This window comes from Mytilus californianus, unplaced genomic scaffold, assembly GCF_021869535.1.
Source record: "Mytilus californianus isolate M0D057914Y unplaced genomic scaffold, xbMytCali1.0.p SCAF_4, whole genome shotgun sequence".
Classification (NCBI taxonomy): Eukaryota; Metazoa; Mollusca; class Bivalvia; order Mytilida; family Mytilidae; genus Mytilus; species Mytilus californianus.
Window position 1 is genome coordinate 43,638,302 of NW_026262690.1, and position 25,589 is coordinate 43,663,890.

At 31.0% G+C, this 25,589-nt stretch overlaps 1 protein-coding gene across 3 annotated transcripts in view; it reads right to left on the bottom strand.

Annotated features, from left to right (window-relative positions):
- The window catches only part of LOC127698342 (uncharacterized), a 49,379-nt gene that overhangs the window by 19,520 nt on the left and 4,270 nt on the right, over positions 1–25,589 (bottom strand). Inside the window, exons 2-4 of one of the 3 annotated variants that reach the window (XM_052201751.1) lie at positions 20,404–20,676; positions 17,975–18,191; positions 16,201–16,491 (exon numbers count right to left, since the gene is read on the bottom strand). In XM_052201751.1, coding sequence (XP_052057711.1) covers positions 16,201–16,444 — 244 coding nt within the window. In that variant the 5' untranslated portion in view covers positions 16,445–16,491; positions 17,975–18,191; positions 20,404–20,676. Of the gene's footprint in view, positions 1–1,679; positions 2,052–10,819; positions 10,899–16,200; positions 16,492–17,974; positions 18,192–20,403; positions 20,677–25,589 lie in introns of those variants that run through there. The other 2 variants (XM_052201753.1, XM_052201752.1) reach the window with 2 other exon arrangements.

Here is a 25,589-nt window from a genome sequence, read left to right on the forward strand (position 1 = left end):
AAATGAAATAACAACTAATATGTTGTTATTGTCTAGGAGACAATATGATATATATAAAATTCAAACAAAATCAACTCATCGAATATATTACACTGACGATTTTGATACAATTATGGTCTGAAATTAATAATATAACAATTATAGCCTTTGTATGAGGTCAATACAGGATATATCGACCCAAAGAAGTATATCGACCTCGGACTTCGTCCTCAGTCAATATACTTCTTTCAGATCAATATATCCTTGTATCGACCTCATACAAAGGCTATAATTGTATAGTCTCTCAAATTTATTCACAATTTTATAGATCTAAGGGCAATTTACAGCTTCAGATATTGTTTATAAACCTGTCTATGTTGAAGACTGTTTGATGACCTCTGGATTGATTGGTGATGGCTTACTGTCCAGTGACAAATATTTCATGCATGTTCTGGACGAAATTTTGATATCTGGATGTCTTTTAGTTATATGCAATGTTGGGTTGATGTCTCAATGACATTTACCCCAAATTTCCTTTTATTCATCTATATTCTCTGAAAAATTGTTTCCTATATGAAATATCTTAAACATACTTTCAATTAAAATCTTTAAAAAAAAGTCAATAAAAGTATGTTTTCCCATTCTGTTGGAAAAAAATATTGAAAGGATTTTTTTCAATGGGAAACTTGTGAATTTAATAGTAACCACATTTTATTTATAAAATTATCAGCTGAAAACAATATGTAAAGCCAGACACATGGACAAAGAAGCAAATAATGGTACTTTCTGACCAGTCTTCATGTGCAAAGTTGAAATTTAAATGAAAGAAAAACGAAAGTACAGAAATGTGCATACATAAGATAAATTGTTATCACAGGAAACAGGCTTGTTTCTGATGTAAATCTAATTATACAGTTTTTATTTACATTCAAAAGATTTAGTGCTATGTAAATGAACCAAATGGTTTCTGGTGTTTCATTATCTGTAAAACTAATTACAATGTGTATATATTCTTGAAAAGATATTTACCATTAATTTACTAAAAATTGTTATTTAAAAAATACTTAAGAAAATACACATATGTCTCCATTATTTGATTGAAATGGAATATCTATTCAACATCATAAAACATTTTATTTCTGTTATTTCACAGTAGTGCAGATTAATTGAATTATCATTGAGTGGTAAAAAAATAAAATTTTTAAATATATTGTCAGAGTTTTTGAGAGTGCAGTTGACTTATTTTTGTTATTTTGTTTATTTAAAAACACAGATTGTCTCCAAAGAATTCGTTTTGTGTTTGGGTGGTAGAGGTTGGGATAATTGTCTTGTTTTATATAAAAAGGATTAAGATTCAACTACTTTAAGTATCATTTTTTCTTGTTTTCCAGGGCACATTCCTATGAATGATGTAGATTTTTCTGAGCTTATTTGTTAGATTGCTGTATTATTAACATATTATATTTCATCCATAACTATCGCATATTAAAAATCTGTGTTTACTTCTAAATGTTTTAAATGTACACAATGCCTAGACTTTTTTTAATCTAATAGAAGGTTTTAATATAAGGTATATTAAATTCTGTGGTTGTTCAAATAATTCTCTCAATTTGACATTATATAATACTGTGGGCTACTTTTACCTGACATTTTAATAACTGTGTTCTATAAAACTAAGAAAAAAAGTTGATCTTACTTACCACATTTCTCATATGGTATATCACTTTGCTTTGTATATCTAAAGTCATTGTAATATTCCGGCATGATTGAATTGAGGATTTCACACAGTTTGTAATAATCTATATTGCTACAACACTACAATACACTTGATGAATATCTAGCCTCAATAAAATATCCCACACAAATACTTCTATGAAAATATGCAGAATGTTTTATCAACCAGCAAATGTCAATTTCACTAGAAATCAAATTATTTTGCGGGTTACAATAAATGTAAACCATGTGTGTTAGTGTCTTGTTTACTGAATACAAATAATTTGTACACTGAATATTGTATACCAAACATAACATTTATCAATCAACTTGTTTTGAATAGCATTAGTGACCTCTGACCCTTATCTTCTCTATCCTTGAATGATTATCTATATTTTTTAAGCAATTAAGTTTTATTTGCTTCAGGTTAAAAAAAAACTCTATAACAATTTTGTCTTTAAAATATAATTGTGAAGGAAATTATAAAATAGCTCCTTAGCAAATATATTTAAATTGGATACACAAGTCCCACACAGTTGGACATCAAATTGTAAAGAAACAGTTTATATGATAACAAACCACATGTACTTCCGAGGACCATCCAAGTGTACTAGTTAAATGTATCAAATGAACTCTTATTATTATCGTTATATACATCATTTCTTTATCTTTTTTATAAAACTTTTTTAAATCATCCATCTTAGAAAGACTTTTCTTTTAAAATGTCCCCTCCAAAAAAAACAAAAAAAGAACAAGAAAAAAATGAATGTTACAGAACTTTTCTTACTTCTGATTCCTTGTTGTATTAGAAAATAGGGGGTAGACAAATGGACAAAAAAAAAGGAAAGGAGACCAAATGAGCAAAAGATAGAATTAAATCTTACTTTAAAATCAGAAAAAAAAAAAGATAATTTCACTAGTGTTATATATAAATATTTCTAATATAACTAATATAATAAAATGTTCAAATATATTCTTCAAAAAATGATTCAATCATATATATCTGCAATTAAAAATGTATGTGAGTTAAATGATGGGACAAGGCAGCTATGTAATGCTAGGAGGTGTTGTCATACAATTAAGTTAGAGGAAAAAGTATATGTTCCAGCTCCTGTAAGAAGGGAGTAAATAATCAGATCTACCCTAACATTGTCAAATTGATTTTCTAGTTTCTAGGAGTTTACAGGTGTTTAAATCTTATGAATCAATTAAGATGATACAAATTAAGGTAAACAACTTTGAAACACGCTTTACTCCTTTTAGGTATTGACAGCAGCCAATATTCAGGTCATAGTTTTCGCAGAGGTGGGGCCTCCTTTGCCTTGGAGTGTGGCCTGCCCGGTGAGGTCATCCAAGCACAAGGAGACTGGCGTAGCGATGCCTACAAATCCTATTTGGACCCATCTTTGTCTTACCGTCATCAGGTGATGCATGCTTTTGCTACAGCCTTTTCCTCATCTTCCTTAAAATAATTTCTACTCACTACTATACAGGTTTGGGCAAATTTTTGGAGTACCACAGTTTTGCAGATCTATGTAATTTTGTCTTTGGCTATATTTGCCAATTATGTTTGCATCTAATTGGAATTATAATTAAACTGTGGATTTACTTGGCCCAAACCTGTATTTAGTTTTTATTCAGCCTCAAGTAAATGTAATGGTTTCTTCACTAGACTGAACTAGTTATTTGAATTGGTTCAGGACCTGGTTGAGACTCCTCATACAGAAGTTGTATACTCACACTTTTACACTAGGAAAATACAAGCAGAGATAACCATTAAATATACATGTAGGATTTTGTCTGAGAGGTGGTAGCAGCACAGCAAATCTTACCAGGGGGCAAAAAGGGGGGGGGGGGTATGAGTTATGATTGGATTAAGGTAAACAACTAATACTGAGAGAAGACCACACCTGATCTAGGTTCTTTTGGATTTCCTGAGATTCACCATCAAAATGTCAATAACTGATTGAGACTACCTTACCTTAATTTGAATAAGATTGTCTAATGTATTAAAAATAAATGTCTATGTTTTGACAGATTAACACCATTTCAATTTACATAAAATCTAAGTTTTAATAAATGCAATGACATGTTTTCAGGTTTAAAAAATTCCAGTTGATATTTGTAGAAGAAGTGGTTATTCCTACACAAGTTAAAAAAATTAAATTGACTCATGTTACAACTATAAAATACTAATATCATATTCTTGTCCTTTGCTGGCATAAATATCATATTTATGGTTAATAGAAGTGTTCAATATTTTCTGCAGTGTTTGGGACAGGGAATTCTAAATGAATTATGAAATCATGCAATCAAGGAGTGGGAAATCCTAAAAGATCTCTTATTGTCATGATTATGGTCTGCAGGAATAAATGTGCTAAAATTCTCTCAAAGGAAAACCCACTTTATCCATCAATTAGCCCTGATCTGCATATAACATTTCACATTTCACATTGTTTCTAAAAGAACTTTGTCATGTCTGTGAATTTATTTGGAACAAAAAGCATGGAAACCAATTGAATTGCTTTATTTACTTTTGAAAAAAAACAAATTATATGATTTCTGTCTCACTGTACAACACATGATTGTTGAATAACCCTCTTTACACCTCCCCCCCCTTTTCCCAATCAATGTCATACATTTACATAAAAATTCCATTTTTCAACTTGTTGTAAATGAAGATAACACTTTATAAAACATGTGTGTCCGAAGTGCTTTTCTTGATAAGGATTAAAACAAAACCTAATATGGATAATTTTTCATGTAATTAAGAAAAATTCTGACAAGGATTAAAGAAAGTGCTTCTATGAACATTTTACATACTAAGTTTATCTGAGAGAATTATATTAAATCTCCTCGAGAATTAACCAATCAATGGTTGTGTGGTAAACACAATATGTAAGTACTTGACACCGTACATGGAATGTGGACATCTCTAACATATTAACATGGTGTACATGCTTCCTTCCTAACACAAGCCATTAACAAAGATTGACAATCATTCATAACAGAAGAGTAATCACTTAAGTGGACTCTTCTCTTATCAACCTAGGGATGAAGCTTAGTCTATTTTCTTTTCTTTAACAACAAATGTTACATAATATGGGTTTGTATACCAATTCTCTTTTCATTCATATAATATGGATTAAAAGTGAACTAGGTAAATTTTAATAAACAGCAACCCTAAAATACAATAAAGCTAGAAAATAAATCTAGAGGGCAACATAAAGTCTTCAACAATGGACAGGTGTCTATACCCCTATGTCAAGATCTAAATCAACCTAGGTCCTGATGAGCTGTAAAAGTACCAAAGACATCAACATCAACTTACTTAAAGACAAATAACACTAAGATAAACACAGACAACCACTGACAAGATGTCTGAACTGTTACAAGCACTTTACAAGCAGCAAAGGTTAACAAGTACTGTATAGAGTACTCAACTACTCTATTTTTATCTTGTTCGGTAGACTCAAGGGGTATGTGGAAGAAGGTACAGTACAAATCATGTACAAAAAGCATTTAACCCCATATCATCTTTTTTTATTATATACTTAGTAGTAAATAAAAGTTAATTTGTTTTTATGTAATAGAATCCATAACAATTATCTGTATCAGCCATACATGATGATATCCATATCAGTCACGATCGCACAGGCTTTATTAAACCCCAACAATAAAACTTCAGTTTTGAGTATAGTATAAAGTGAATATGACATGATTCACACATCATATCAACCCTCAACCAATATATTCCCCAAAGCAGAGCTCTCTGGAATTAAATTTGTGTCTTTAGTTGATGCGGGTGCTATATTGAAAAAAAGCCATATAACATTCTACATTTTTTATTCACAAAAACAAAGGCACATGTAATTATTCCATTAAAAAAAAAATATGGTGTCATAAAGACAAGGCCGATTCCTAGTACTGGTATGTCATTTTGATCTTTTCATTCTTAGGCAAAATGTTTTATTAATGTTTTAAAGAGTACAAAAAAATTTATTCCCATGTTCAAAAACCCAAAGCTTAAAACCCAGAAAGAAAGATTTGTTGAAAATTGAATTTAGCAGCAATTTGAAACCAACCGTTACAGCAGATGCTTTATATAACATTTATATTACAGATCTTTTGAACAGCACATTTTCAGATGCAGATCCAGGATTTTGAAAAAGGGGGGTGCACAAACTAGACAAAATTTGGCGTGGAACCAGTAAAAAGTCTGGATTAACCATAAATGTAGCTCCATAAGGGGAGGCGGGGCCCAGCATCCTGCCCCTCTCCCCCCTAAATCTGCCTCTGATTTTACCCTATTTTTGCCTAGGCTATGGTATGGTGTAATTTGTAATGTTGCTGAAGTGACCTACAGTTGTCATTGATAGTGATTTTCCAATGTAAGGTACTCCAAAATGCACTAAGCAAGTAAAAATAACATCAACTTGTTTGTATGTCTTCTCTGAAGGACATACTGGATGATGCCCAAGAATAATTTTAGAGGAAATCAATCACTGCTGTTTTCTTTTGCTGCCAATATAATTTCTGAATAATTATTATGCCTGGGAAGTACAAGAGTGCACACACTGACATTTCTTGCCTGCTTTACTACCATTGATTTTATGTTGATAGCCCTAAATACAAAGTTTTACTACATGTATCACATTAACTTATCATGATCCAAGAAAATGAGGTCAAAGTCAGATAAACCAAGCCAGAAATATATGTTCACCTTACAATCATTCCATACATTGAATATAGTCAATCTAATTAAAATTAAATCCTTGAATTGCTCCTGTTCTGATATGGATTTAATTTTAATTAGATTGTGAATATAGCTGACCTATCTCTTATAGTATACAAGAAACAGACCAAACCATGAAAACTTTATATTGACCAATGGACCATGAGGTCAGGTCAGATGAACCTTGCCAGACAGACATGTACACTTTACAATCATTCCATGGATCAAATAAAGTTGATGTATCAAATATAGTATCTAAGAAACAAACTTAATCATGAAAACTTATCACTGACCAATGAACCATGAAAATGAGGTCAAGGTCAGATAATACCTACCAGACAGACATATAAACATTACAATCATTCCATACACCAAACATAGTTGACCTATTGCTTATTGTTTAAGAAATTCAAAATTCAAAAACTTAACATTGAGCAATGAGCCGTGAAAATGAGGTCAAGGTCAAATAAAACCTGCCAGACTGACATGTACATCATAAAATATTTCCATACACCAAATATAGCTGACCTATTGCATGCAGTCTTAGAAAAATAGACCAAAACACAAAAACTTAACTTTAACAACTGAACCATGAAAATGAGGTCAAGGTCAGATGACACCTGCCAGTTAGATATGTACACCTTACAATCATTCCATACACCAAATATAGTAGACCTATTGCTTATGTATCTGAGATATGGACTTGACCTCGAAAACTTAACCTTGTTCACTGATCTATGAAATGAGGTTGAGGTCAAGTGAAAACTGTCTGAAATGCATGAACACTGAGCAAGGTATGCACATACCAAATATAGTTATCCTATTACTCATAATAAAAGAGAAATTAACATTACATTTACATAAAATTAAATGGGTACAGGATATGAATGACGGTTATATCAACTTAGCAGTCCTATTGGATTTTAAGAAAGCTTTTGATGTAGTAGATCATGATATTCTCTGTAAAAAACTTGAAATTTATGGATTTGATAATGCTGCTGTTTCTTTTTTCAAATCCTATTTGAATGAAAGAACTCAACAAGTACAAATTGGTAATGCTCATTCTGAAAAACTTTACATCAAGTATGGTGTCCACCAAGGCTCCATAATAGGGCCTCTTCTGATTAAATTATACATAAACGACCTTCCTATCAATATGAAAAATTGTTGCACTGATTTATATGCTGATGATTCAACTTTACATCTTTCTGGTAGTTGTTATCAAACTTTGCAGTCAAAGGTACAAGAAGATTTGCATGGTGTTCATGGTGTTGAGGAATGGTGTAATGATACATTGTAACAATATGTTCATCAATAAAAATAAAACAAAATATATAATTATTGGAACAAAGCAAAAAGCAATGCCACATTACAGTGAGAGTTGTTTAACTATTAACAATCAAGTGATACAATCTTCCACATGCGAAAGTCTCTTAGGCATTAAAATTGACCCTTCCCTTACATGGAAAAACCAAATTGATTTGATCTGCTCAAAAATTTCATCTAGGCTATATCTACTATTAAAGATTCAGAAATTTCTAAATCTAGACTGCAGAAAATTATTCTATAATGGTTATATCTTGCCACTAATTGACTATTGTTGTATAGTGTGGAGTAGTTGCAGCAGTGAGGGTTTAAATAGGATATCAAAATTACAAAAGAGAGCTGCTAGAATAATACTAGAAACAGACCCTTTTGCTCCTTCTGAGCCCTTATTCAAACACTTAAACTGGATGACAGTTGAAAAGAGAATAAAAATATCACAAGTTTGTGATGACATTTAAGTGCATCAAAAATGATGCCCCATCATATCTTACTAGCAAGTTTCATTATGTTTCAGACAGAAATCCATATCCATTGAGAAATGCTGTTCAAGGAAACCTCAAACTCACTAAACCAAAAATAGAATTGTTCAAGAAATCTTTTATGTATTCTGGACCATTCTTGTGGAATAATTTGCCAATATCGTTAAGAAATATTACAAATGTTATTTCTTTCAAATACAAAATAACAGATCATTTATTGAAATCAACCTGTTGAAAAAAATTATGAATACTGATTATTTCATCATGTTTATTTTTTCATAAAATTGAGAATGGAAATGGGGAATGTGTCAAAGAGACAACAACCCGACCATAGAGCAGACAACAGCCGACACAACATTTTTATCAAGTTGTATTGAACATTATCATCATACTTGACTTTTATATTAATATATGCCATGTATATGTTTGCATTTTTGTTTATGCTTTTCTATGATGAGGGCCTCAGGGTAGATTTGTTATATTGCTAATTGTGTAACCCTCTTAAAATAAAGTATTGTTGTTGTTGTTGTTGTTATTACAAAAAATCTTAACTTCTTTTTCAAGTAGTCACTGAACCATGAAATTGATGTCAAGGACAAAGGACATATGACAATCAGAAACTTCATATCATAAGGCATCTATATACAAAGTATGAAGCATCCAGGTCTTCTACCTTCTGTAATATTCAGCTTTTAAAGTAGTTAGTTAACGACGCCGGATCACTATCTATATCAAGCTTTCTGCGACAAAAGTTGCAAGCCCGACAAAAAGTGTTATTGGAAAAATCCATCTTATTTGAACTACTATACATATTGCTTTAAGAAAATAAACAGATATATTTTTAAAAAGATTTTGCATATGGTGGGTTGATTTTTGTTTTATTTTATTAAAATAAACTTTTCAGAAATAGACAATGATCATGTGTAATTAAAAACCCCAAATAAAACTTTACACCCAAACAATACTTAATTTAATACTTCAAACTAATTTAACATATATTATGTCAAGTGGTAAAATCAGACAATTAGTCATGTGTCCTGGTCCATTTTAGAGACACTCAATTCAAATCTGTATAAAAATAAACAGAAAAAAAAACAATAAACATCATGAACATAGTCAGAGCCAAATTTTGCCATTTTTGTTCTTGATGATTTGTCCTATTAGAAATTATGACTATCAAATTGCAAAACAGTTCTAAAAAATAAAAATATTCCTTTATAACCCTACCACCTTTCTAGATTACCTTATATGGGGTGACAGAAGGTTGCCATGTCTATATTTGAAAAATAAAAGGTCTGAAACTACGCATATTGTATTCTTGAGGGTGTAAATGCATGCAATTCGTACTTTTCTTGTCGGTATAAAAATAAGGTGATGTGGTATGATTGCCAATGAGACAGCAGTCCACCAGAGTTCAAATGACATGGACGTAAGTAATTATAGGTCACCTTTGTCAGACCTATTCATAATCATCATCAGGATCATTTTAATACTGTGGAGAACTGACTATTTTTAAAACCAGTAACAGGACATTGGAACATTCTTTCTGTGGCCAATGATTTATATTTGGTATTGAAATTACCCCAACAGATACACTGAACATGACAAATGTAGGAACGCTCTAAAATTATATGACCTAAAGAATATTGCTATAAAAGGGCAATGGTCTTCAACCTAATTTATTTAAGTTGTGCAATTTACACCTTGACATCTCAAGTTCAAGATATATAGTATAAGATATACATCAAACTTTAGATTTTCATAATAAACAAAAGAATGTATCATATTTTTCTTGATATTTAATGTGACCACACCAATCACCCATTACAACAAAAATATTGTGATTATCAGTGAGTGTAAGTGCAAATAAAAGCTTATTATGTATCTTGGTTTTCCTGTATTGTTAGATTTCTGTCTGATAGAAGTACAAAATGAATGCTATATGTCATGTTTGTTTTGCATTTCAAAGTTTTTGTAGAATTGACCAAGTTATCAGAGATCTGAAGAGAGCTGGTAAAATTCTTGTCACTATTTTTCTGGTAGCAGTCAAAATGTGACATATTTCTCTTTTCTTGTTACCAAATTAGTTATGAAAAATATTCTTTATATTTTATGCTTTGAGTATTGCTTTCAAGTCATGTATCACTCCATAACATGATATAGAAATTAATAATTATTACTTCAAGCAATTTATTACATTAAAATAATTGTACACCGAGGCAAAATCATACCTCATATTCTAAGATATTTATTTTCATTTGCTAACCTTTGTGATAGAAAAACAACAATAATCAAAACAGACAGATACTGTATTGCATTATTTATCACCAGATCAGTCAGTTTACCTTAAGTACACAGATAGGTAACTTATACCCTTATCTACTTAGTACTGTAGGTACAACAATGTAAATAAGTAGAACATGTATTTTAAAAGTAAACGGCTTATAGGTAAAATAAAAATACCTTTCTTTCTTGATGTGTTATATCTTTTACAAATCATGTTTCATTGATTTTTAAAACAATTCTTTAATACTACTTAAATAAATGATGTAGATCTGAGGATTTATAGATAGTCGACCAAACATACCTTGATTATTTAAAAGCGGGACTTGCACATGGTTTTCCATATCATAATAGTTGTCATCTGGTAGTAATTCCAAGTAAATAACGGGTTCATCCATATGAAATTGTATTGGTCCTTAAAATCACATGATGAAAGCTTTTTACTTATTCAGATATTGATTATCAAAGTATTGATAAACTATCACTGATTTAAATGTGATTCGACCAAATAATTCACTTTACAATTTTAAAATGTCTATAATGTCTTCTGATGAAACCAAATAACTTTAGGTGGAAAAAGTCAGTGTTTTCGGACAATAATTGTATTGCTGATTAATCTGCCGTGAATTCTCAATAACGTGCAACAAACTACAATGATAACTTCATTTGCAAATAATGTAACAACGGGGGCAAAAATCTGTCCACGCAAAATCATTATTTAAAACGTAGGACGTTCACTATCTACCCTAATTACTGACCACAACCAGTGAATTGGACTTTCTCCAGTATTGTATAGCCTACTGTTCACCAGAGTTTACCACTAATTTGTACAAATATCTTCACAACTTTTTTTAATAATACTTGATATAGGGGAAACAAACTACAGGTTATATATTAAATGTTTCAATTCAAAATATTTTTTCAAATAGATAAATGATTTTTTCAATGAATTCTACCCATTTTCAAATGTTTAAAAAAAATATCAATATTAATGAATTACAATGATATTTCTCCACTGTATATATAAAAAGGATTAAGACTGAAGAAAACTCACACAACCAACTGCTTCTGTTTAATCACGACCAATATGCTGGGTATACATTACTATATATATTACAATTGGTATTAATGTTTGAGGATTTATAATATTCAAAATAGGAGCAAGAAAGTTCATATGACTTTTCTTGTTACTTGATATAATTTACATCTTACTCATCAAACTTCACCAAAAGGTTACTTGTACTATTATATCGTCAGCATGCATTTTATACAAAGGTTACTTGTACTATTATATCATCAGCATGCATTTTATACAAAGCAAACATATTCTATTATAGACGAAACAATCATTTACTGGCAAAAATACTGAAACTAAGTGCACTATATGAACTTTCTCGCTGTGGTTAAAAGTAGCAATTGCGATGAGACTTTTAAAAATCTTTCTTTACAAAAAATCCTCAAATCAAATAATCAGAAACGAGAGCTTTAATTTTGTTTTTAATCTTCGTCTTTATTTTCAAATTATTTTTTTACAGTCCAGGCATAAATCATTTCCTAATTTGTATTGTTATATTTTTAAGCTCGTAATTTTCAATATAATCCATTGAAACTTATTAATCCATTAAATAAACTTATCAATAAGCTTTTTCTAGATAACACTGTTGTAAGATATTTGAATATAGTCACATTTCTTTTAAGTCATTCATCACTACAAACATTCATTTTTTTTAACATCAATAGTTTATTACATATCCAAACATATAAATCTGAATATTCTTTTTACAAAGTTTTAGCAAAAGGTTTGGTAAGGCCCCAAAATTTACGGCTATATTAGTACTCCTATTCATACTGGCAAAAGAAGGTTACTGATTATCAATTAATATTTCAAGGGAATAAAGTCTAGTTAAAGTCACTATTGAATCTTTATACTAAATGATAGAAATGATCACTAAATATGAATTCATATAAAATTTTTTATTTTTTTCTGACAAGAAGAAAAGGAAACAAAAGAATCATATCATAAAGAAATGTTCATAAATTCTGAAGCTATTCTTCCATCTCTTAATATGCATGTAATAAGAACTTTCTTCCGACTAACTTTAAGTCAACAGCATTGTACTATACAGTTTTATAAAGTTTAATTTTCAAACATGAATTCCTAGTTACTTTCTGATGAATGAAATATATACATATGTATTCTTTAAATTAGGCTATGATTACTCTGCATCAAATCAATGTTTTTTTATCTGTTGTCTGTCTAAATTAAACAAGTGAAACGGCGAGCTACTGCTCACTGATGATACCCCCACCCAAATATTTCGGTAAACAGGAAGTTGTTGAATGATGAATCTGAAAACGCATCACACGGTAAAGCTGACTTATATAAACCCTGAAACCAAATTTTAGAAATCCTTGTATTATAGTTCCTGAGAAAAATGTGACGAAAATTTACTACTTAGTTATCATGTGTAAAATGATACAAGTGTTCGGTAAACAGGAAGTTGTTGAGTGATGAATCTGAAAATGCATCACACGGTATAGCTGACTTATATAAATCCTGAAACCAAATTTCAGAAATCCTTATGATGTAGTTCCTGAGAAAGATGCGACAAAAATATTCATGGGACAGACGGACAGATGAACTGACGGATGGACTGACGGACGGACTGATGAATGGATGGACTGACGGACAGACAGAGGTAAAACAGTATACCCCCACTTTTTTAAAGCAGGGGTAAAATAAAACAAAACTTTACTTCAAAAATTTAAAATAAAAAAATTAGGCAAAGGTCTATGTGGCAGCAACCAAATGAAACAAGAAACCAAAAGGCATCTAGGTGAACACAAAGTAAAAACAATAAAACATAATGTGACCTACTATAGTATCAGGGCATCAAATATCAATAAATATATAAAAATCTTCTGAGATTATATTTTTACCCCAAACAAGAGGCTCATGAGAGCCTGATATAGCTCACCTGTAATTTCAGTTTCAGGCATTTGACTTATTTGTAGATCTTACTTTGTTGAACAATTTTGTCATTTACACTATCTCTCTTTCTATTATAATATTAAAGATAATACATAACTCAAAACTGTAAAATTTCCTAAAAATTAACTATTTCTGGACAGTAACCCAACAATAAGTTGTCCTATTGGTCTGAAGATTACTTGACATGTAGATCTAAATCTGTTTAACACTTTTACCTATGTCAGTTTTGCTCTTACTGCTTTAGTTTTTGAGATGAATGCCAAAAACTTCATTTGACCCCTATGTTCTATTTTTAGAAACTGCCGCCATGTTTTTGAATGAATCAAATCCCCAAATACAATCTATAAACTAGATACCCTAAAGAACATTCGATTGAAGTTTTTAAGTATTTGGCCAAGTAGTTTCAGAGAAAAAGATTTTTGAAAAAGTAATTAGACTTTCACAAAAAATGTTTAAAAAAAACGTTTAAAGGGCAATAACTCCTTAAGGGGTCAATTTTGATCATGTTGACTTAATTGTAGATGTAACTTAGCTGAACATTTATTCCCATTAATACATTCTCTCTATCTATTATAATATTAAAGAAAATAACCAAAAACAGTAAAATTTAATAAAAACAAACTATTTCCAACAGTAACCCAACAATGGGTTGTCGAACTTGTCTGAAAATTTCATAACAGATAGATCATGACCCATTTATCACTTTAACTCCCTTTCACTTTTGCTCTAACTGCTGTAGTTTTTGAGATATAAGCCAAAAATGCTTTTGTCCCTTTTTTTTAGCCATGGAGGCCATGTTTGTTGATAGATCAAAACTTCGGATAAATTTTATAAACTAGATACCCTAAGGAACATTCAGTTGAAGTTTGGAAGTATTAAGCACAGTACATTGTAGTTTCAGAGATGAAGATTTTTGAAAAAGTAATAGACTTGCACGAAAAAATGTAAAAAATAAACGTTTCAAGGGCAATAACTCCTTAAAAAGTCAATTGACTATTTTGATCATTTGACTTATTTGTAGATCCTACTTAGCTGAACATTTTTGCCTTTACACTTTCTCTCTATCTATTATAATATCAAAGATAATAACCAAAAACAGTAAAATTTCATTAAAAATAAACTATTTCGGACAGTAACCCTACAATGGGAGGTCCAATTGTTCTGAAAATTTCATAGCAGATAGATCTTGACTTATTCATCACTTTAACTCCATGTCACTTTTGCTCTAACTGCTATAGTTTTGAGATAAAAGCCAAAAACTGCATTTGACCCCTATGTTCTATTTTTAGCCATGACGGCCATGTTTGTTAATGGATCAAAACTTTGGATACACTTTATAAACCAGTTACCCTAAGGAACATTCAGTTAAAGTTTAGAAGTATTAGGCCCAGTAGTTTCAGAGGAGAAGATTTTTAAAAGTTAGAAAACATGATGAACAAATTGTGAAAAATTGTCTTTAAAGGGCAATAACTCCTTAAGGTTTAATTGACAATTTTGGTCATATTAACTTTTTTGTAGATCTTACTTTGCTGAACATTTTTGCTGTTTACAGTTTATCTTTATCTTCAATAATATTCAAGATAATAACCAAAAACTGCAAAATTTCCTTAAAATTACCAATTAAGTGGCAGCAACCAACAATGGGTAGTTTGGTTTGTCTGAAAATTTCAGGGCTGATAGATCTTGACCTGTAAAACATTTTTACCCAGTCAGATTTGCTCTAAATGCTTTAGTTTTTGAGATATAAGCCAAAAACTGCATTTGACCTCTATTTTTAGCCATGGAGGCCATGTTTGTTGATGGATCAAAACTTCGGATAGAATTTATAAACTAGATAACCTAAGGAACATTCAGTTAAAGTTTGAAGGTATTTGGCCCATTAGTTTCAGAGGAGAAGATTCTTGAAATAGTTTACGACGACAGACGATGGATGACAACGGATGCCAAGTGATGGCATAAGCTCACATGGGGTCCTTCGGGCCCAGGTGAGCTAAAAAAGAAAAATACTTCTTTTTGATGAATTGTAAATTCTGTAAGCAAAATAATCTTTTTCTAAGCAATGATAAAGCTCTGAGTTCTGATAAATGTTAAATCTCAGTTGTCTATGAATATGGCTGTTCAAAATTGAATGATGAGTGGGGTTGGAAGGCAATTCTAGTAAAATATGACAGGTGGTGATTATTTTAGAAATATAGCCTGAACAATAAAGGAAATGATCAATTAAAATTTCATTTACTTGGTGGATGAAATAAAAAGTGCATTCCAACACCCTCACCACTAAATTTATTTTGGAATTCCCCCAATTTCTTCTGTATGAAATTTTAATTAGGTATTCAATTTCACCAAAATTTCATGCAAAAATCTGCTTTTTGATTAAAAAACTAAAAAAAAAATCATTAGGTCTTTAAAATGGAAACAGAATCATTTCTACTTTGGCTTTATCAATCCATTATTTGACTCTAAAAATTTTATGGTTAATATCTGTTTTTAATCTTTCAGTTTTCTGTTGAACTTGAATAAAAAAAAAACATGAGAAAAAACATGGATAATATTCACCAACCTTGTCTACTAAGTTAAAAAAAAAAAGTTTGAGATTGATATATCCAGATTAGGTTTTCCTTTTTGATTCTTTCTTCTCTTTTTTCAATCTCAGTTATATAATTACATGTTTGAAAGTGTATATAGGTACTAACCAGAATCAAATCTCAACTCCCTCATATTCACTGGTTTCTTCTGGACGCTATTTATCTGTGGATATCTGATGTCTTTGTGTGGATGTTGTGGAACTGGTCCTGTATTCTTATCCACGTCCTGTGAATTGCTTGCTAAAGGATGTAGGTAGTCTGTAAATTTAACATCTGCCGTGGAAACTGCAACATTGAGTGGATCATGTCCAAGGTATCCACTGTAGTTGTCAACTGGTTCCTGTTGATCCATTGGACTATGAAGTAGAATCCACTTGACACAATTTATCAACACCAATCCTGCAATCATTAAAGTAGCAAACAAATATATGTCATTTACCACAATAGTACACTATTAATGACCATCAAAACAAAGAACAACTTATATATAAAAGATAACTATTTACACTTCAATTAAAATCTCAACATATAATCATCTCTTATTTGAAACACTATCAATGTCTATGCCTGATTATCAAACAGTTTGAAGTCATTCTGTCCTGGTATAAAATTGTATTTGGGTCCATTTAAGGATTATTAGTTTTAAACAGCAGTGCATGGTTTACTAACATTAACTGATTCATGATTTCTATCCAATATTTTTTTACTCATACTTCAATATTTCATAATTAGTATAAAGAATTATGATAAGGTACACATATATATTCAATTAGTTTCGCTTTTATTACACTTCCATTTTAATGTACAGTAATAAAAAGGATTTTTAAATTAACATATAATAATCTTATTAATTAGCCACCGGCATTGTTGCCCATCAAGGCCTTGTACAAAAGTCAATCTCCACCAATGTCGAGAGGTGGAAAAATATTTGTACATGTTCTTACTATAACAAAGGGAAATAACTCAAAAATTTAACAGTAGCAAGTTAGGAAAGAAAAAAACATGAAAACATACTTTTTAATCTGTACTTTGTACTGATCTGTTCTGTATGTACATTTGACTTTATTCATTATAATTCATTTGTGACTTAACCAGTTCCAGGATATATAAAATATATCTTACCTGTTATGTAGAGACAAATTTATGTTTTTTCTCTATAAACCACAAGTTATATAGGTTGCACATGACTAGTTTCAAAAATCACTTATACACAATATAGATTTAAGTAGGTAAATTTTGTTAAATGTGTAGTCATTTCACTGTTTGACATTTATGATAAGTTTAATACAATGATCTGGTTCAGTGCATGGGAAAAGATAAAAAAAAAAAAAAAAAAGGTTCACACTGAACGTTATTTTCTTCCCTTTTTGATTTAGATATTTTTTGGTGGTTCTTTTTATAATGTATTTGCAGAGACATAATGACCAAAATTCTTGAAAAGTGGTGGTCCAAAGGTTTTGACCACCGATATTTTACAAAGGACAGACACATTTTTTGTATTTTGCAATAGAAATAATGGTAAGAACCTGCAGATTTTCTTCATTGACCACCAGGTAAAAGAAGATTCCCAAAATGCTGGGCTCTCTAGTATTTGCTAATCAGAAATAAAAATTTAAATAATATTTTGTTTATTGCATTGACATTGCAACCAAGAATTCTGCAATAAACTCTGTTGCTGGTTACAACAGTTGAGGGATATTATTACTTATTTAAAAAAGAGTACAGGCCAACTTTTCTGCCACAGAAAAATCTGTAAAATCAAAGCATTGATATATCTTTCCATTCATTCCAATGGTAATTGATTAGGAGGTGTTAAGAAATTTTAACTGTCAGGCTATACATGAAATATACAGGTATAGACATTTTCACTAACACTACTTACCTTGTAGGTGATATAGTTTCCTCTTTGTTTAGTTAAAAAATCCAGTTTTTCACCGCAACCTCAGAATGATATATATGAATGCATGTTCTATCACATAACACAATGTAACATTATAATGACTAGACCTGCACCAAAACTTCTCCATGTACTTTCACCTACACAACTTTATTTAGTCATTTTCACCTGACCGTCATTGTTGACAGATTGATGGCAGCCTCTGGCAAAAAACAAATCGTAAGAAAATATACAATGTATTATAGGTAGTTAACTCTGTATGTGTCGTTAGATAGGTTAATCTGTTTAAACTTTTTATTACATTGATGCAGATTTGACATTTTATTGTCAGATTATAAAATTGCACAAAATTACATTACAGGGATTTACTTGGCCAATCAAATGTAATTTATCTAACGTAGGTCATATATTCTCATTTATAAACTAGCAGACAAAATTATATTCGCATTTCTATACATACATATGTAGAAAGTAAAAATAGATGATTTATATTCTTTTTCAAGATCTGGAATTTTTTTTTCTTTTTATACGATTCACATTCAAATTGAGAATTAGGTGACCTGGCAGTTGAAAAGGCCTCTTACATAAAGAAAAAACTTTCAAAACAAAATACTGAAAAAGGAAGGTGTTTTGGATACACATCAGGAGTCAGTTTCACAAAAAATCTTATGACTTAAGTTGATCACAAGTCTTACATAATTCAGTTTACTCACGATTAACTTTAGTCGTAAGATTTTTTGTGAAACTCATTCCTGGTATTGGGAGCACCAGGCATTTTCCCAATATAATTATTGCTAAAATAGAAACCCTATTCAGGAAAATATTTGGGCTAAGATTTCTCATGCCAAGTTGGTATGGAGTAATTCCCCAACAAAACTGCAGAAAAATTTACGTCAATCATGAAAAGTTTTATTTGCTTCTATTTCAACTATTAAATTCAAGAAATTTCTCAAAAAATAAACCATTCAGTGACAATTGTTGTAATAATTTGATTGTGAATTAATAAACCATGAATTTAAAGTCTTAGTCAGGTGTTCCATGTCAAGACTTGTCATACTGATGTGTACACCTTTTCACAAAATACAATGCTACGAACCAGCAATTGGAAAAGGACTCAATGAACAATAATCAAATATAAATTAATGAACTGTAGAAATGAGGCTGAAGGTAAATAACCCCTGTTACACCACATTTTAAACCTTTTAAATGCTTCTATAAACCAAATAAAGTTGACTTTATGAGTTTAATATGTAATGAAGAAATTGATTGATTGATTGATTGATTGTTGGTTGCTAAATGTCCACTGGCAAATATTTTATGCATGTTCAGGACGAGAACAAATTAACAAGTAATACAATTGGAAGAAACTGACCTGATCATGTAAAAAAATACAGAATCACTAGGGTCGCATAAGGTGACTTGTGATCTTTATTGGTTTGTAGTAAAAGAAACAGATCTTTGAGTCAGAAATTTTTATTTCTGATAATGAAGACTGTGAAGTTATCTGACTCAAGTATACGGAGAATTTATGTCAAATGATAGAAAACAAAACATTGGCCTAAATTTCAGTCAATTGATTGATGATGTGACAGTGACCTTTAACCAACTACTGTGATCAAACAAATCAATAGGGGTCTTTTTCAGTGGCCCAGGGCACATTTAATCTACCAAAGATTGGTTAAGATTTTATATTTGGCTCAAAACATATTACCAGGAAACAAAACTCTTTCCAAAATTTCAGTCTATTTATTAACCAGAATAATTCAGTCCCTCCCAATAACCAATCTCTCTTACTTGCAAGGGCCTGAATTCCTAACACATTAAAAACTCTTCACAGATCCTGTATTTTGATTGGTGCCCTGAGGAAGAGGTTGGGTTGTTCCTTTTTGGGCATTCTAGCTTCCTCAACAAATAACAACTAGCCACTATGATATATGGTAGCTAAGAGTGCTGATAGTGGTGTTGAAACACCAACAATCAATCAATCAAGGCTCTGAATGTGCAAGAATGACATGGGTTCCTAGTGAAGCATTTAAAGATTTAATTCTGCTGTTCCTGTTATCCCACTCTCCAACAAATCATCAATTATGAAGTCATACAAAGAAATACATGTTTTGGAACAACAAATAGCCTCGTCATTGATTGTGGGTTTTTTACATTGACACTGACATATATAAAGTCTGTTTTTTGTGTCAAAATATTTGTATTTCTATACAATACAATTTTATCTTTTTTGTTATATTTCTTATAGGTTTCCATGTAAAAATCTTTAAACTTGCATACTTGCTTGCTTGTGTAGCATCATCATTTCAGGGCAACCCTATACCTTTAAGGTTTGATGGTTGGTTGTTTTCTGAAGACTCTTATATATTTATTATATAAATCTAGTTTTTTTTATCATTTACTATACATACATTTTCAACAGTTTCTTTATAAAATAATAAGCAGCCCATACATTGTACTTTTCCATCTGCTCCATGATGTTCACACAGACTTGTTTTACACTGAATATATGGCTTTTGGTTAAGTGATTAACAGTGAAACAATTGAGTCAACATCTAGCTTGTTACATTGTTAAACCCTTTGATCAACTATACACCAATATTTTACATGTGACTGTCTCTTATGAAGGATGGTCATCTTTCCAATGTGTGTGATAGCTTGTGGAATTCTTCTTTGCAGACACCCTTTAAAAAAGGGAAATATAAATTATATATATTCACAAATACTTTAATTTATTGATTGATTGATTGATTGATTGGTATTTAAGCCACTTTCAGCACTATTGTTTCAGTTTTTATTCGTGGAGGAAGCCGGAGTGCCCGAAGAGAACCACGACCTTCGGTAGGAAAACTGACAATCCTAGTCAATTAAGGTGGATAGGGTCTTCATTAATATCCATAGAATTTTTTAATAATTTGTCAAAATGTGGTTTATATCATGCTTTTTTAAAAAATATAATAAAAAGTATGGGTCACTGGGCTTTTTTTCATGCTACAGGTTGTGCAAAATTGTCAGATTTTATATAGATTATGCATGGAAAACACAATTTTGTGTGATTAAAAGAAAACTAAACCATAGAATTGTAAGATAAATATGAGAAGATAGCTCTAATAATATGCTTTCAGATAAGAAAAAGAAATAAATTGCTTCGCCGAGCACAGCTGGATACGACCGCTGAGCAGTTGGGGCAAAAAGGGACACAATATTCGCACTTGATACAGGTCTCAATTTGGAGTGTAATTAAATATTTGACACATAATAGGTTTCTGACACAGAATAACTGTAGTCAAAGAACTTAGAATTGGTTATATGATTTGAATTTATATTCAATTTTTTGCAATTGTGCAATACACCATGCTGTTACGAATTGCCCCCCCCCCCCCTTTTTTTTTTTGCTTTTGTGCAAATACACTATGCTGTTGAGAATTCCCCCCCCCCCCCCAAGTTTGCAACCATCATTACCCATTTAATAATTTAAAAGCAGTGTAAGGGAGGTAATCCAAACTTAACATTTTACTTAAAAGTAATTGTCCATTAACCAGGACACCCTTGTTTTTCCCCCTTTTTTGCCCCTTATTCCTAAACTGTTTGAGCCATAACCCCCCCAAAGCCTTTCTGGTATAGAACCTTGTGGTATAATTTCAGAGAGATCCATACACCTTTCCACAAGTTATTGTCTGGAAACTAGAAAAATGCTTATTTGGGCCCCAATTTAGCCCCTAATTCCTAAACTGTTAGGACTACAACCCCCAAAATAAATCCCAACCTTCCTTTTGTGGTTATAAACCTTGTGTTTAAATTTCATAGATTTCTATTCACTTATACTAAAGTTATTGTCCGGAAACCAAATGTCTTCGGACGACGACGACGTGATACCTATATACGACCGCAAATTTTTTTGCGGTCGTACAAAAGTGGGGTCATTCGTTTTCTTGCTACATAATATAATAGGTAAATTTACAACACATTCTTTTATAAAAGTTACTTTTTCAGAGTTATCTCCCCGTAAATATGATAAAACACATAATTTTCTATAGTTACACGTAAAGTCTTACACATGAATTACATACTACTCTCGAAATTTGCACATTTCATTAAAGATATAGACCAATTGTTATCTGCTATTTCAAAATGCAAGATGGAGGAAGACACCCAAGCCACCTTAAGATTGGAATTGACAGCGCACATGCCAACTGTGGGATTTGAACTCACAACCACAGTGTTGACAGGCCAGTGATACAGTAGTTTGACTACTTAGACCACTCCTTGTGAAAGCTAAATAGCATCAGTTCTTAAAGAGTCCTGTTAAACAAAATTTCATGATTTATCTTCATACAATTATGCATCCATGATATGATGTCTGTTACTTGATAGACTTCATAACTAATTTTAATGCCTCTTCAAGACAAATGTTAATGTTGAAAGTAAAATCTTGAGCTGTCTATTGAAAATTGAAATTGTAAAATTATCCTGACTTAAAAAGAAATGTTATTATGTACACATACTGATATTCATTTTTTTGTATTTGGAAATTCGAATTCAGCATTTTTGCACAAAAATGTGTTCAACATACAAGATACAGTACCAATAATACTCTAAAACAACCCTTAAACAAATGAATCGAGATGTTGACACATTCGAAACTAAACACAATCACATTGAACAATAAATTCACTTACATTAAATTTACACTTAAAAGGTACATGTAAGACAAATAATTTTTTATCAGATGTTTGCTTAAATATATATGTCCTTACAGGGATTTGTTTTATATATCATTTAAATTTTGAAAAGCTGATATTGTTAAAAATAAAACCCACCTGATTGAAATACAGATACTGTATCCACGCTTCACTTACAAGAATCTGACAACACTTTCTACTTTCTGTTCTGGTAATTATTACATCTGCCAAGGAAATTTTAGCCTTTAAATTTTTGAATTACGACAAAACCAGAGAATCTGAATGGTCTTTAAAACAGAAAGTAGAGCAGATCATTGTAAGATTCTTGTAACCAAAGCATGGATACAGGGTCTGTATTTCAATCAGCCTTGTCATTGACAAAAACATGCTTCCTTTTTTTTACTCTTTATGTATATATTTTTAGTTTTACATACTTTCATTATTTATATAAACGATACATATTTGAAAAGATCATCGTTTAAATTCAACAAACTAAATATAGATTTTAGGCGTATTTGATATTTGATTTTTCAATTGCTTTTATTGAGAAATAAACTCTGAGGAAAATTCGCCATATTCTTTTGATTTTAAAGTAAAATCTATACCTTGCATTTGAATTGTGATTGTTTAATCTATTTATTCATTATGCAGCATTCAGACAGTGTCTTGCACTTGCTCTTTCAGTTGTCCCATTCAATGCTAACCCTTTGTGCCCACAAAACTTACCAAATTGACAACTGTTAAATATGTTAACCTCAAATATTTAATACTGGACCTAAGAAACAACTGCAAGTTACTTCTAGCAGTCTACAGGGTGATTGAAGTCTGTATGATTTTTTTGCCAGCCTTCAGATATTGGAGTCAACTGAGTTAACAGTATGTCAGCGCGATGATTTAAGAGCCAACCAAATTAATCACCAAAATAAAGAAATTCATGGAGACAAAAATATTAAAGACTTGTCATAGATTTTATTAGTACAGATCAACTTTCTTGCACTTAAATGCATTGAGTCAATCTTTGTTGTTTGTTTTTAGGTTTACAGAATAGAGAATATTATGGGCGGACAAAAATAGAATAGATAATAATGGGGTGCTGAAAGAATAGAAAACTAGAGACTGTGTAACTCATCTAGAATATGTGCATCTTCAGCTATGGCCACTCTCCAACCTTGTAGTCTAGAATATAATTCAGGATTAAAATCTCTTTTTTGTTGTCTTTTCTTGCTGATTATTTTTGCTGTTTACAGTTTTTCTTTATTCACCAAAGTTTTCCCGAAAGATGCAAAAAATTATAAAAATCATCTTTAGAAAATAACTCCTATAAAGGTTTGACTGACAATTTCGGCTATCTTGACATACTGTTCAAATGTAGATCCTGTCCTGTTCATCATTTTTGCTTTTCAAAGTTTCCACTATTTATTATATTTTTCATGATAATAGGCAAAAAAAATCATAAAAATCACCAATTTAGGGCAATAATTCCTATAAGGAGTTGATTGAAAATATGGGCAATGTTGACTTATATGTAGATCTTGTCTTGCTGATCCTGTATGCTATTTCAATTTTTATCTATATATTATATTTTCAAGATAAAATGCAAAAACTCAAAAGTATTGCTAAAAATTGTCATTTAAGGGCAATAACTCCAAAAAAGATTTGACCAAAGATTTTGGCAATTTTGACTTATTTGTAGATCATGTCTTCTGGATCATTTTTGATTGCAAAGTTTTTCTCTATCTATTATAGTTTTCAAGATAAAAGGCAACCCCCCTCCCAAAAAAAATCATCATTCTTTAAGCCTATATGGAGTTTTGCCCATGTTGACTTATTTGCAGATCTCGTCTTGCTGACAATTTTTACTATTTATTGTTTCTATTTATATAATGATAATAAATACTTTATTTAAAGAGGGTAACATCAGTTTGTACAATACTTATTTCCTCTAAGCAGTGGCAAAACTGATGACAAGAGAACAATAGAAATGTCACTCTTCTTAAGAAAAAGTCAAGAAAATCAATAGTAAAACAAGCCATGTGACAATACTGATTAAAAGTTATTTCTAAACAGCAATCATACAATTTAAAGAAATTATTTGTTAAACTGTGTTACTAGAAATATACATGAAAATACATGATGTTTTATGTTCCTTGTCTATCATGTCTAAAGAGATAATTGTATTAGAGGCTTGTGAAGCTGAAATTAAAAACATGTTAATCTTTGCTGCATATTGATAAAAATAAATGTGGATAGTGTCCACATGTGGACACAGATGATGCCCCCGCTTGCATATCATATAGTTATAAATGGACATAACTGAAGAACGGTAAAAGTGACGCTACTCAAATTTGAACTTGATCTGAGTTTTGTAGTAATAAGCATTGTGTGCAAGTCTCATAACATTTGGTTGAGGCAAACTTAAGTTAGAGAACAGAAACTAAAATTTTGCAATTTTTCCATTTATAAAGGGGCATACATGTAACTCTAGAACGGTTAAAGTGACGCCACCAAAATTCAAACTTGATCTGTGTTTTGTGGTTATAAGCATTGTGTATAAGTTTCATAACATTTGGTTGAGGCAAACTTAAGTTAGAGAACAGAAACTAAATATTTTGCAATTTTTCCATTTATAAAGGGGCATAACTCTAGAATGGTTAAAGTGACGCCACCAAAATTCGAACTTGATCTGTGTTTTGTGGTAATAAGCATTGTGTATAAGTTTCATAACATTTAGTTGAGGCAAACTCAAGTTAGAGAACGGAAATCAATTTTGGGACGTACGGACGTACGTTCGTACGTATGTACAGACGGGCAAGGGTAAAACTTAATGCCCCCACCGCTACTGCGGGGGCATAAAAATGTAAAAAATCATGTACATACAAAATCTAAAGATCTTTCAGGTCACTAATTTTCAGAAT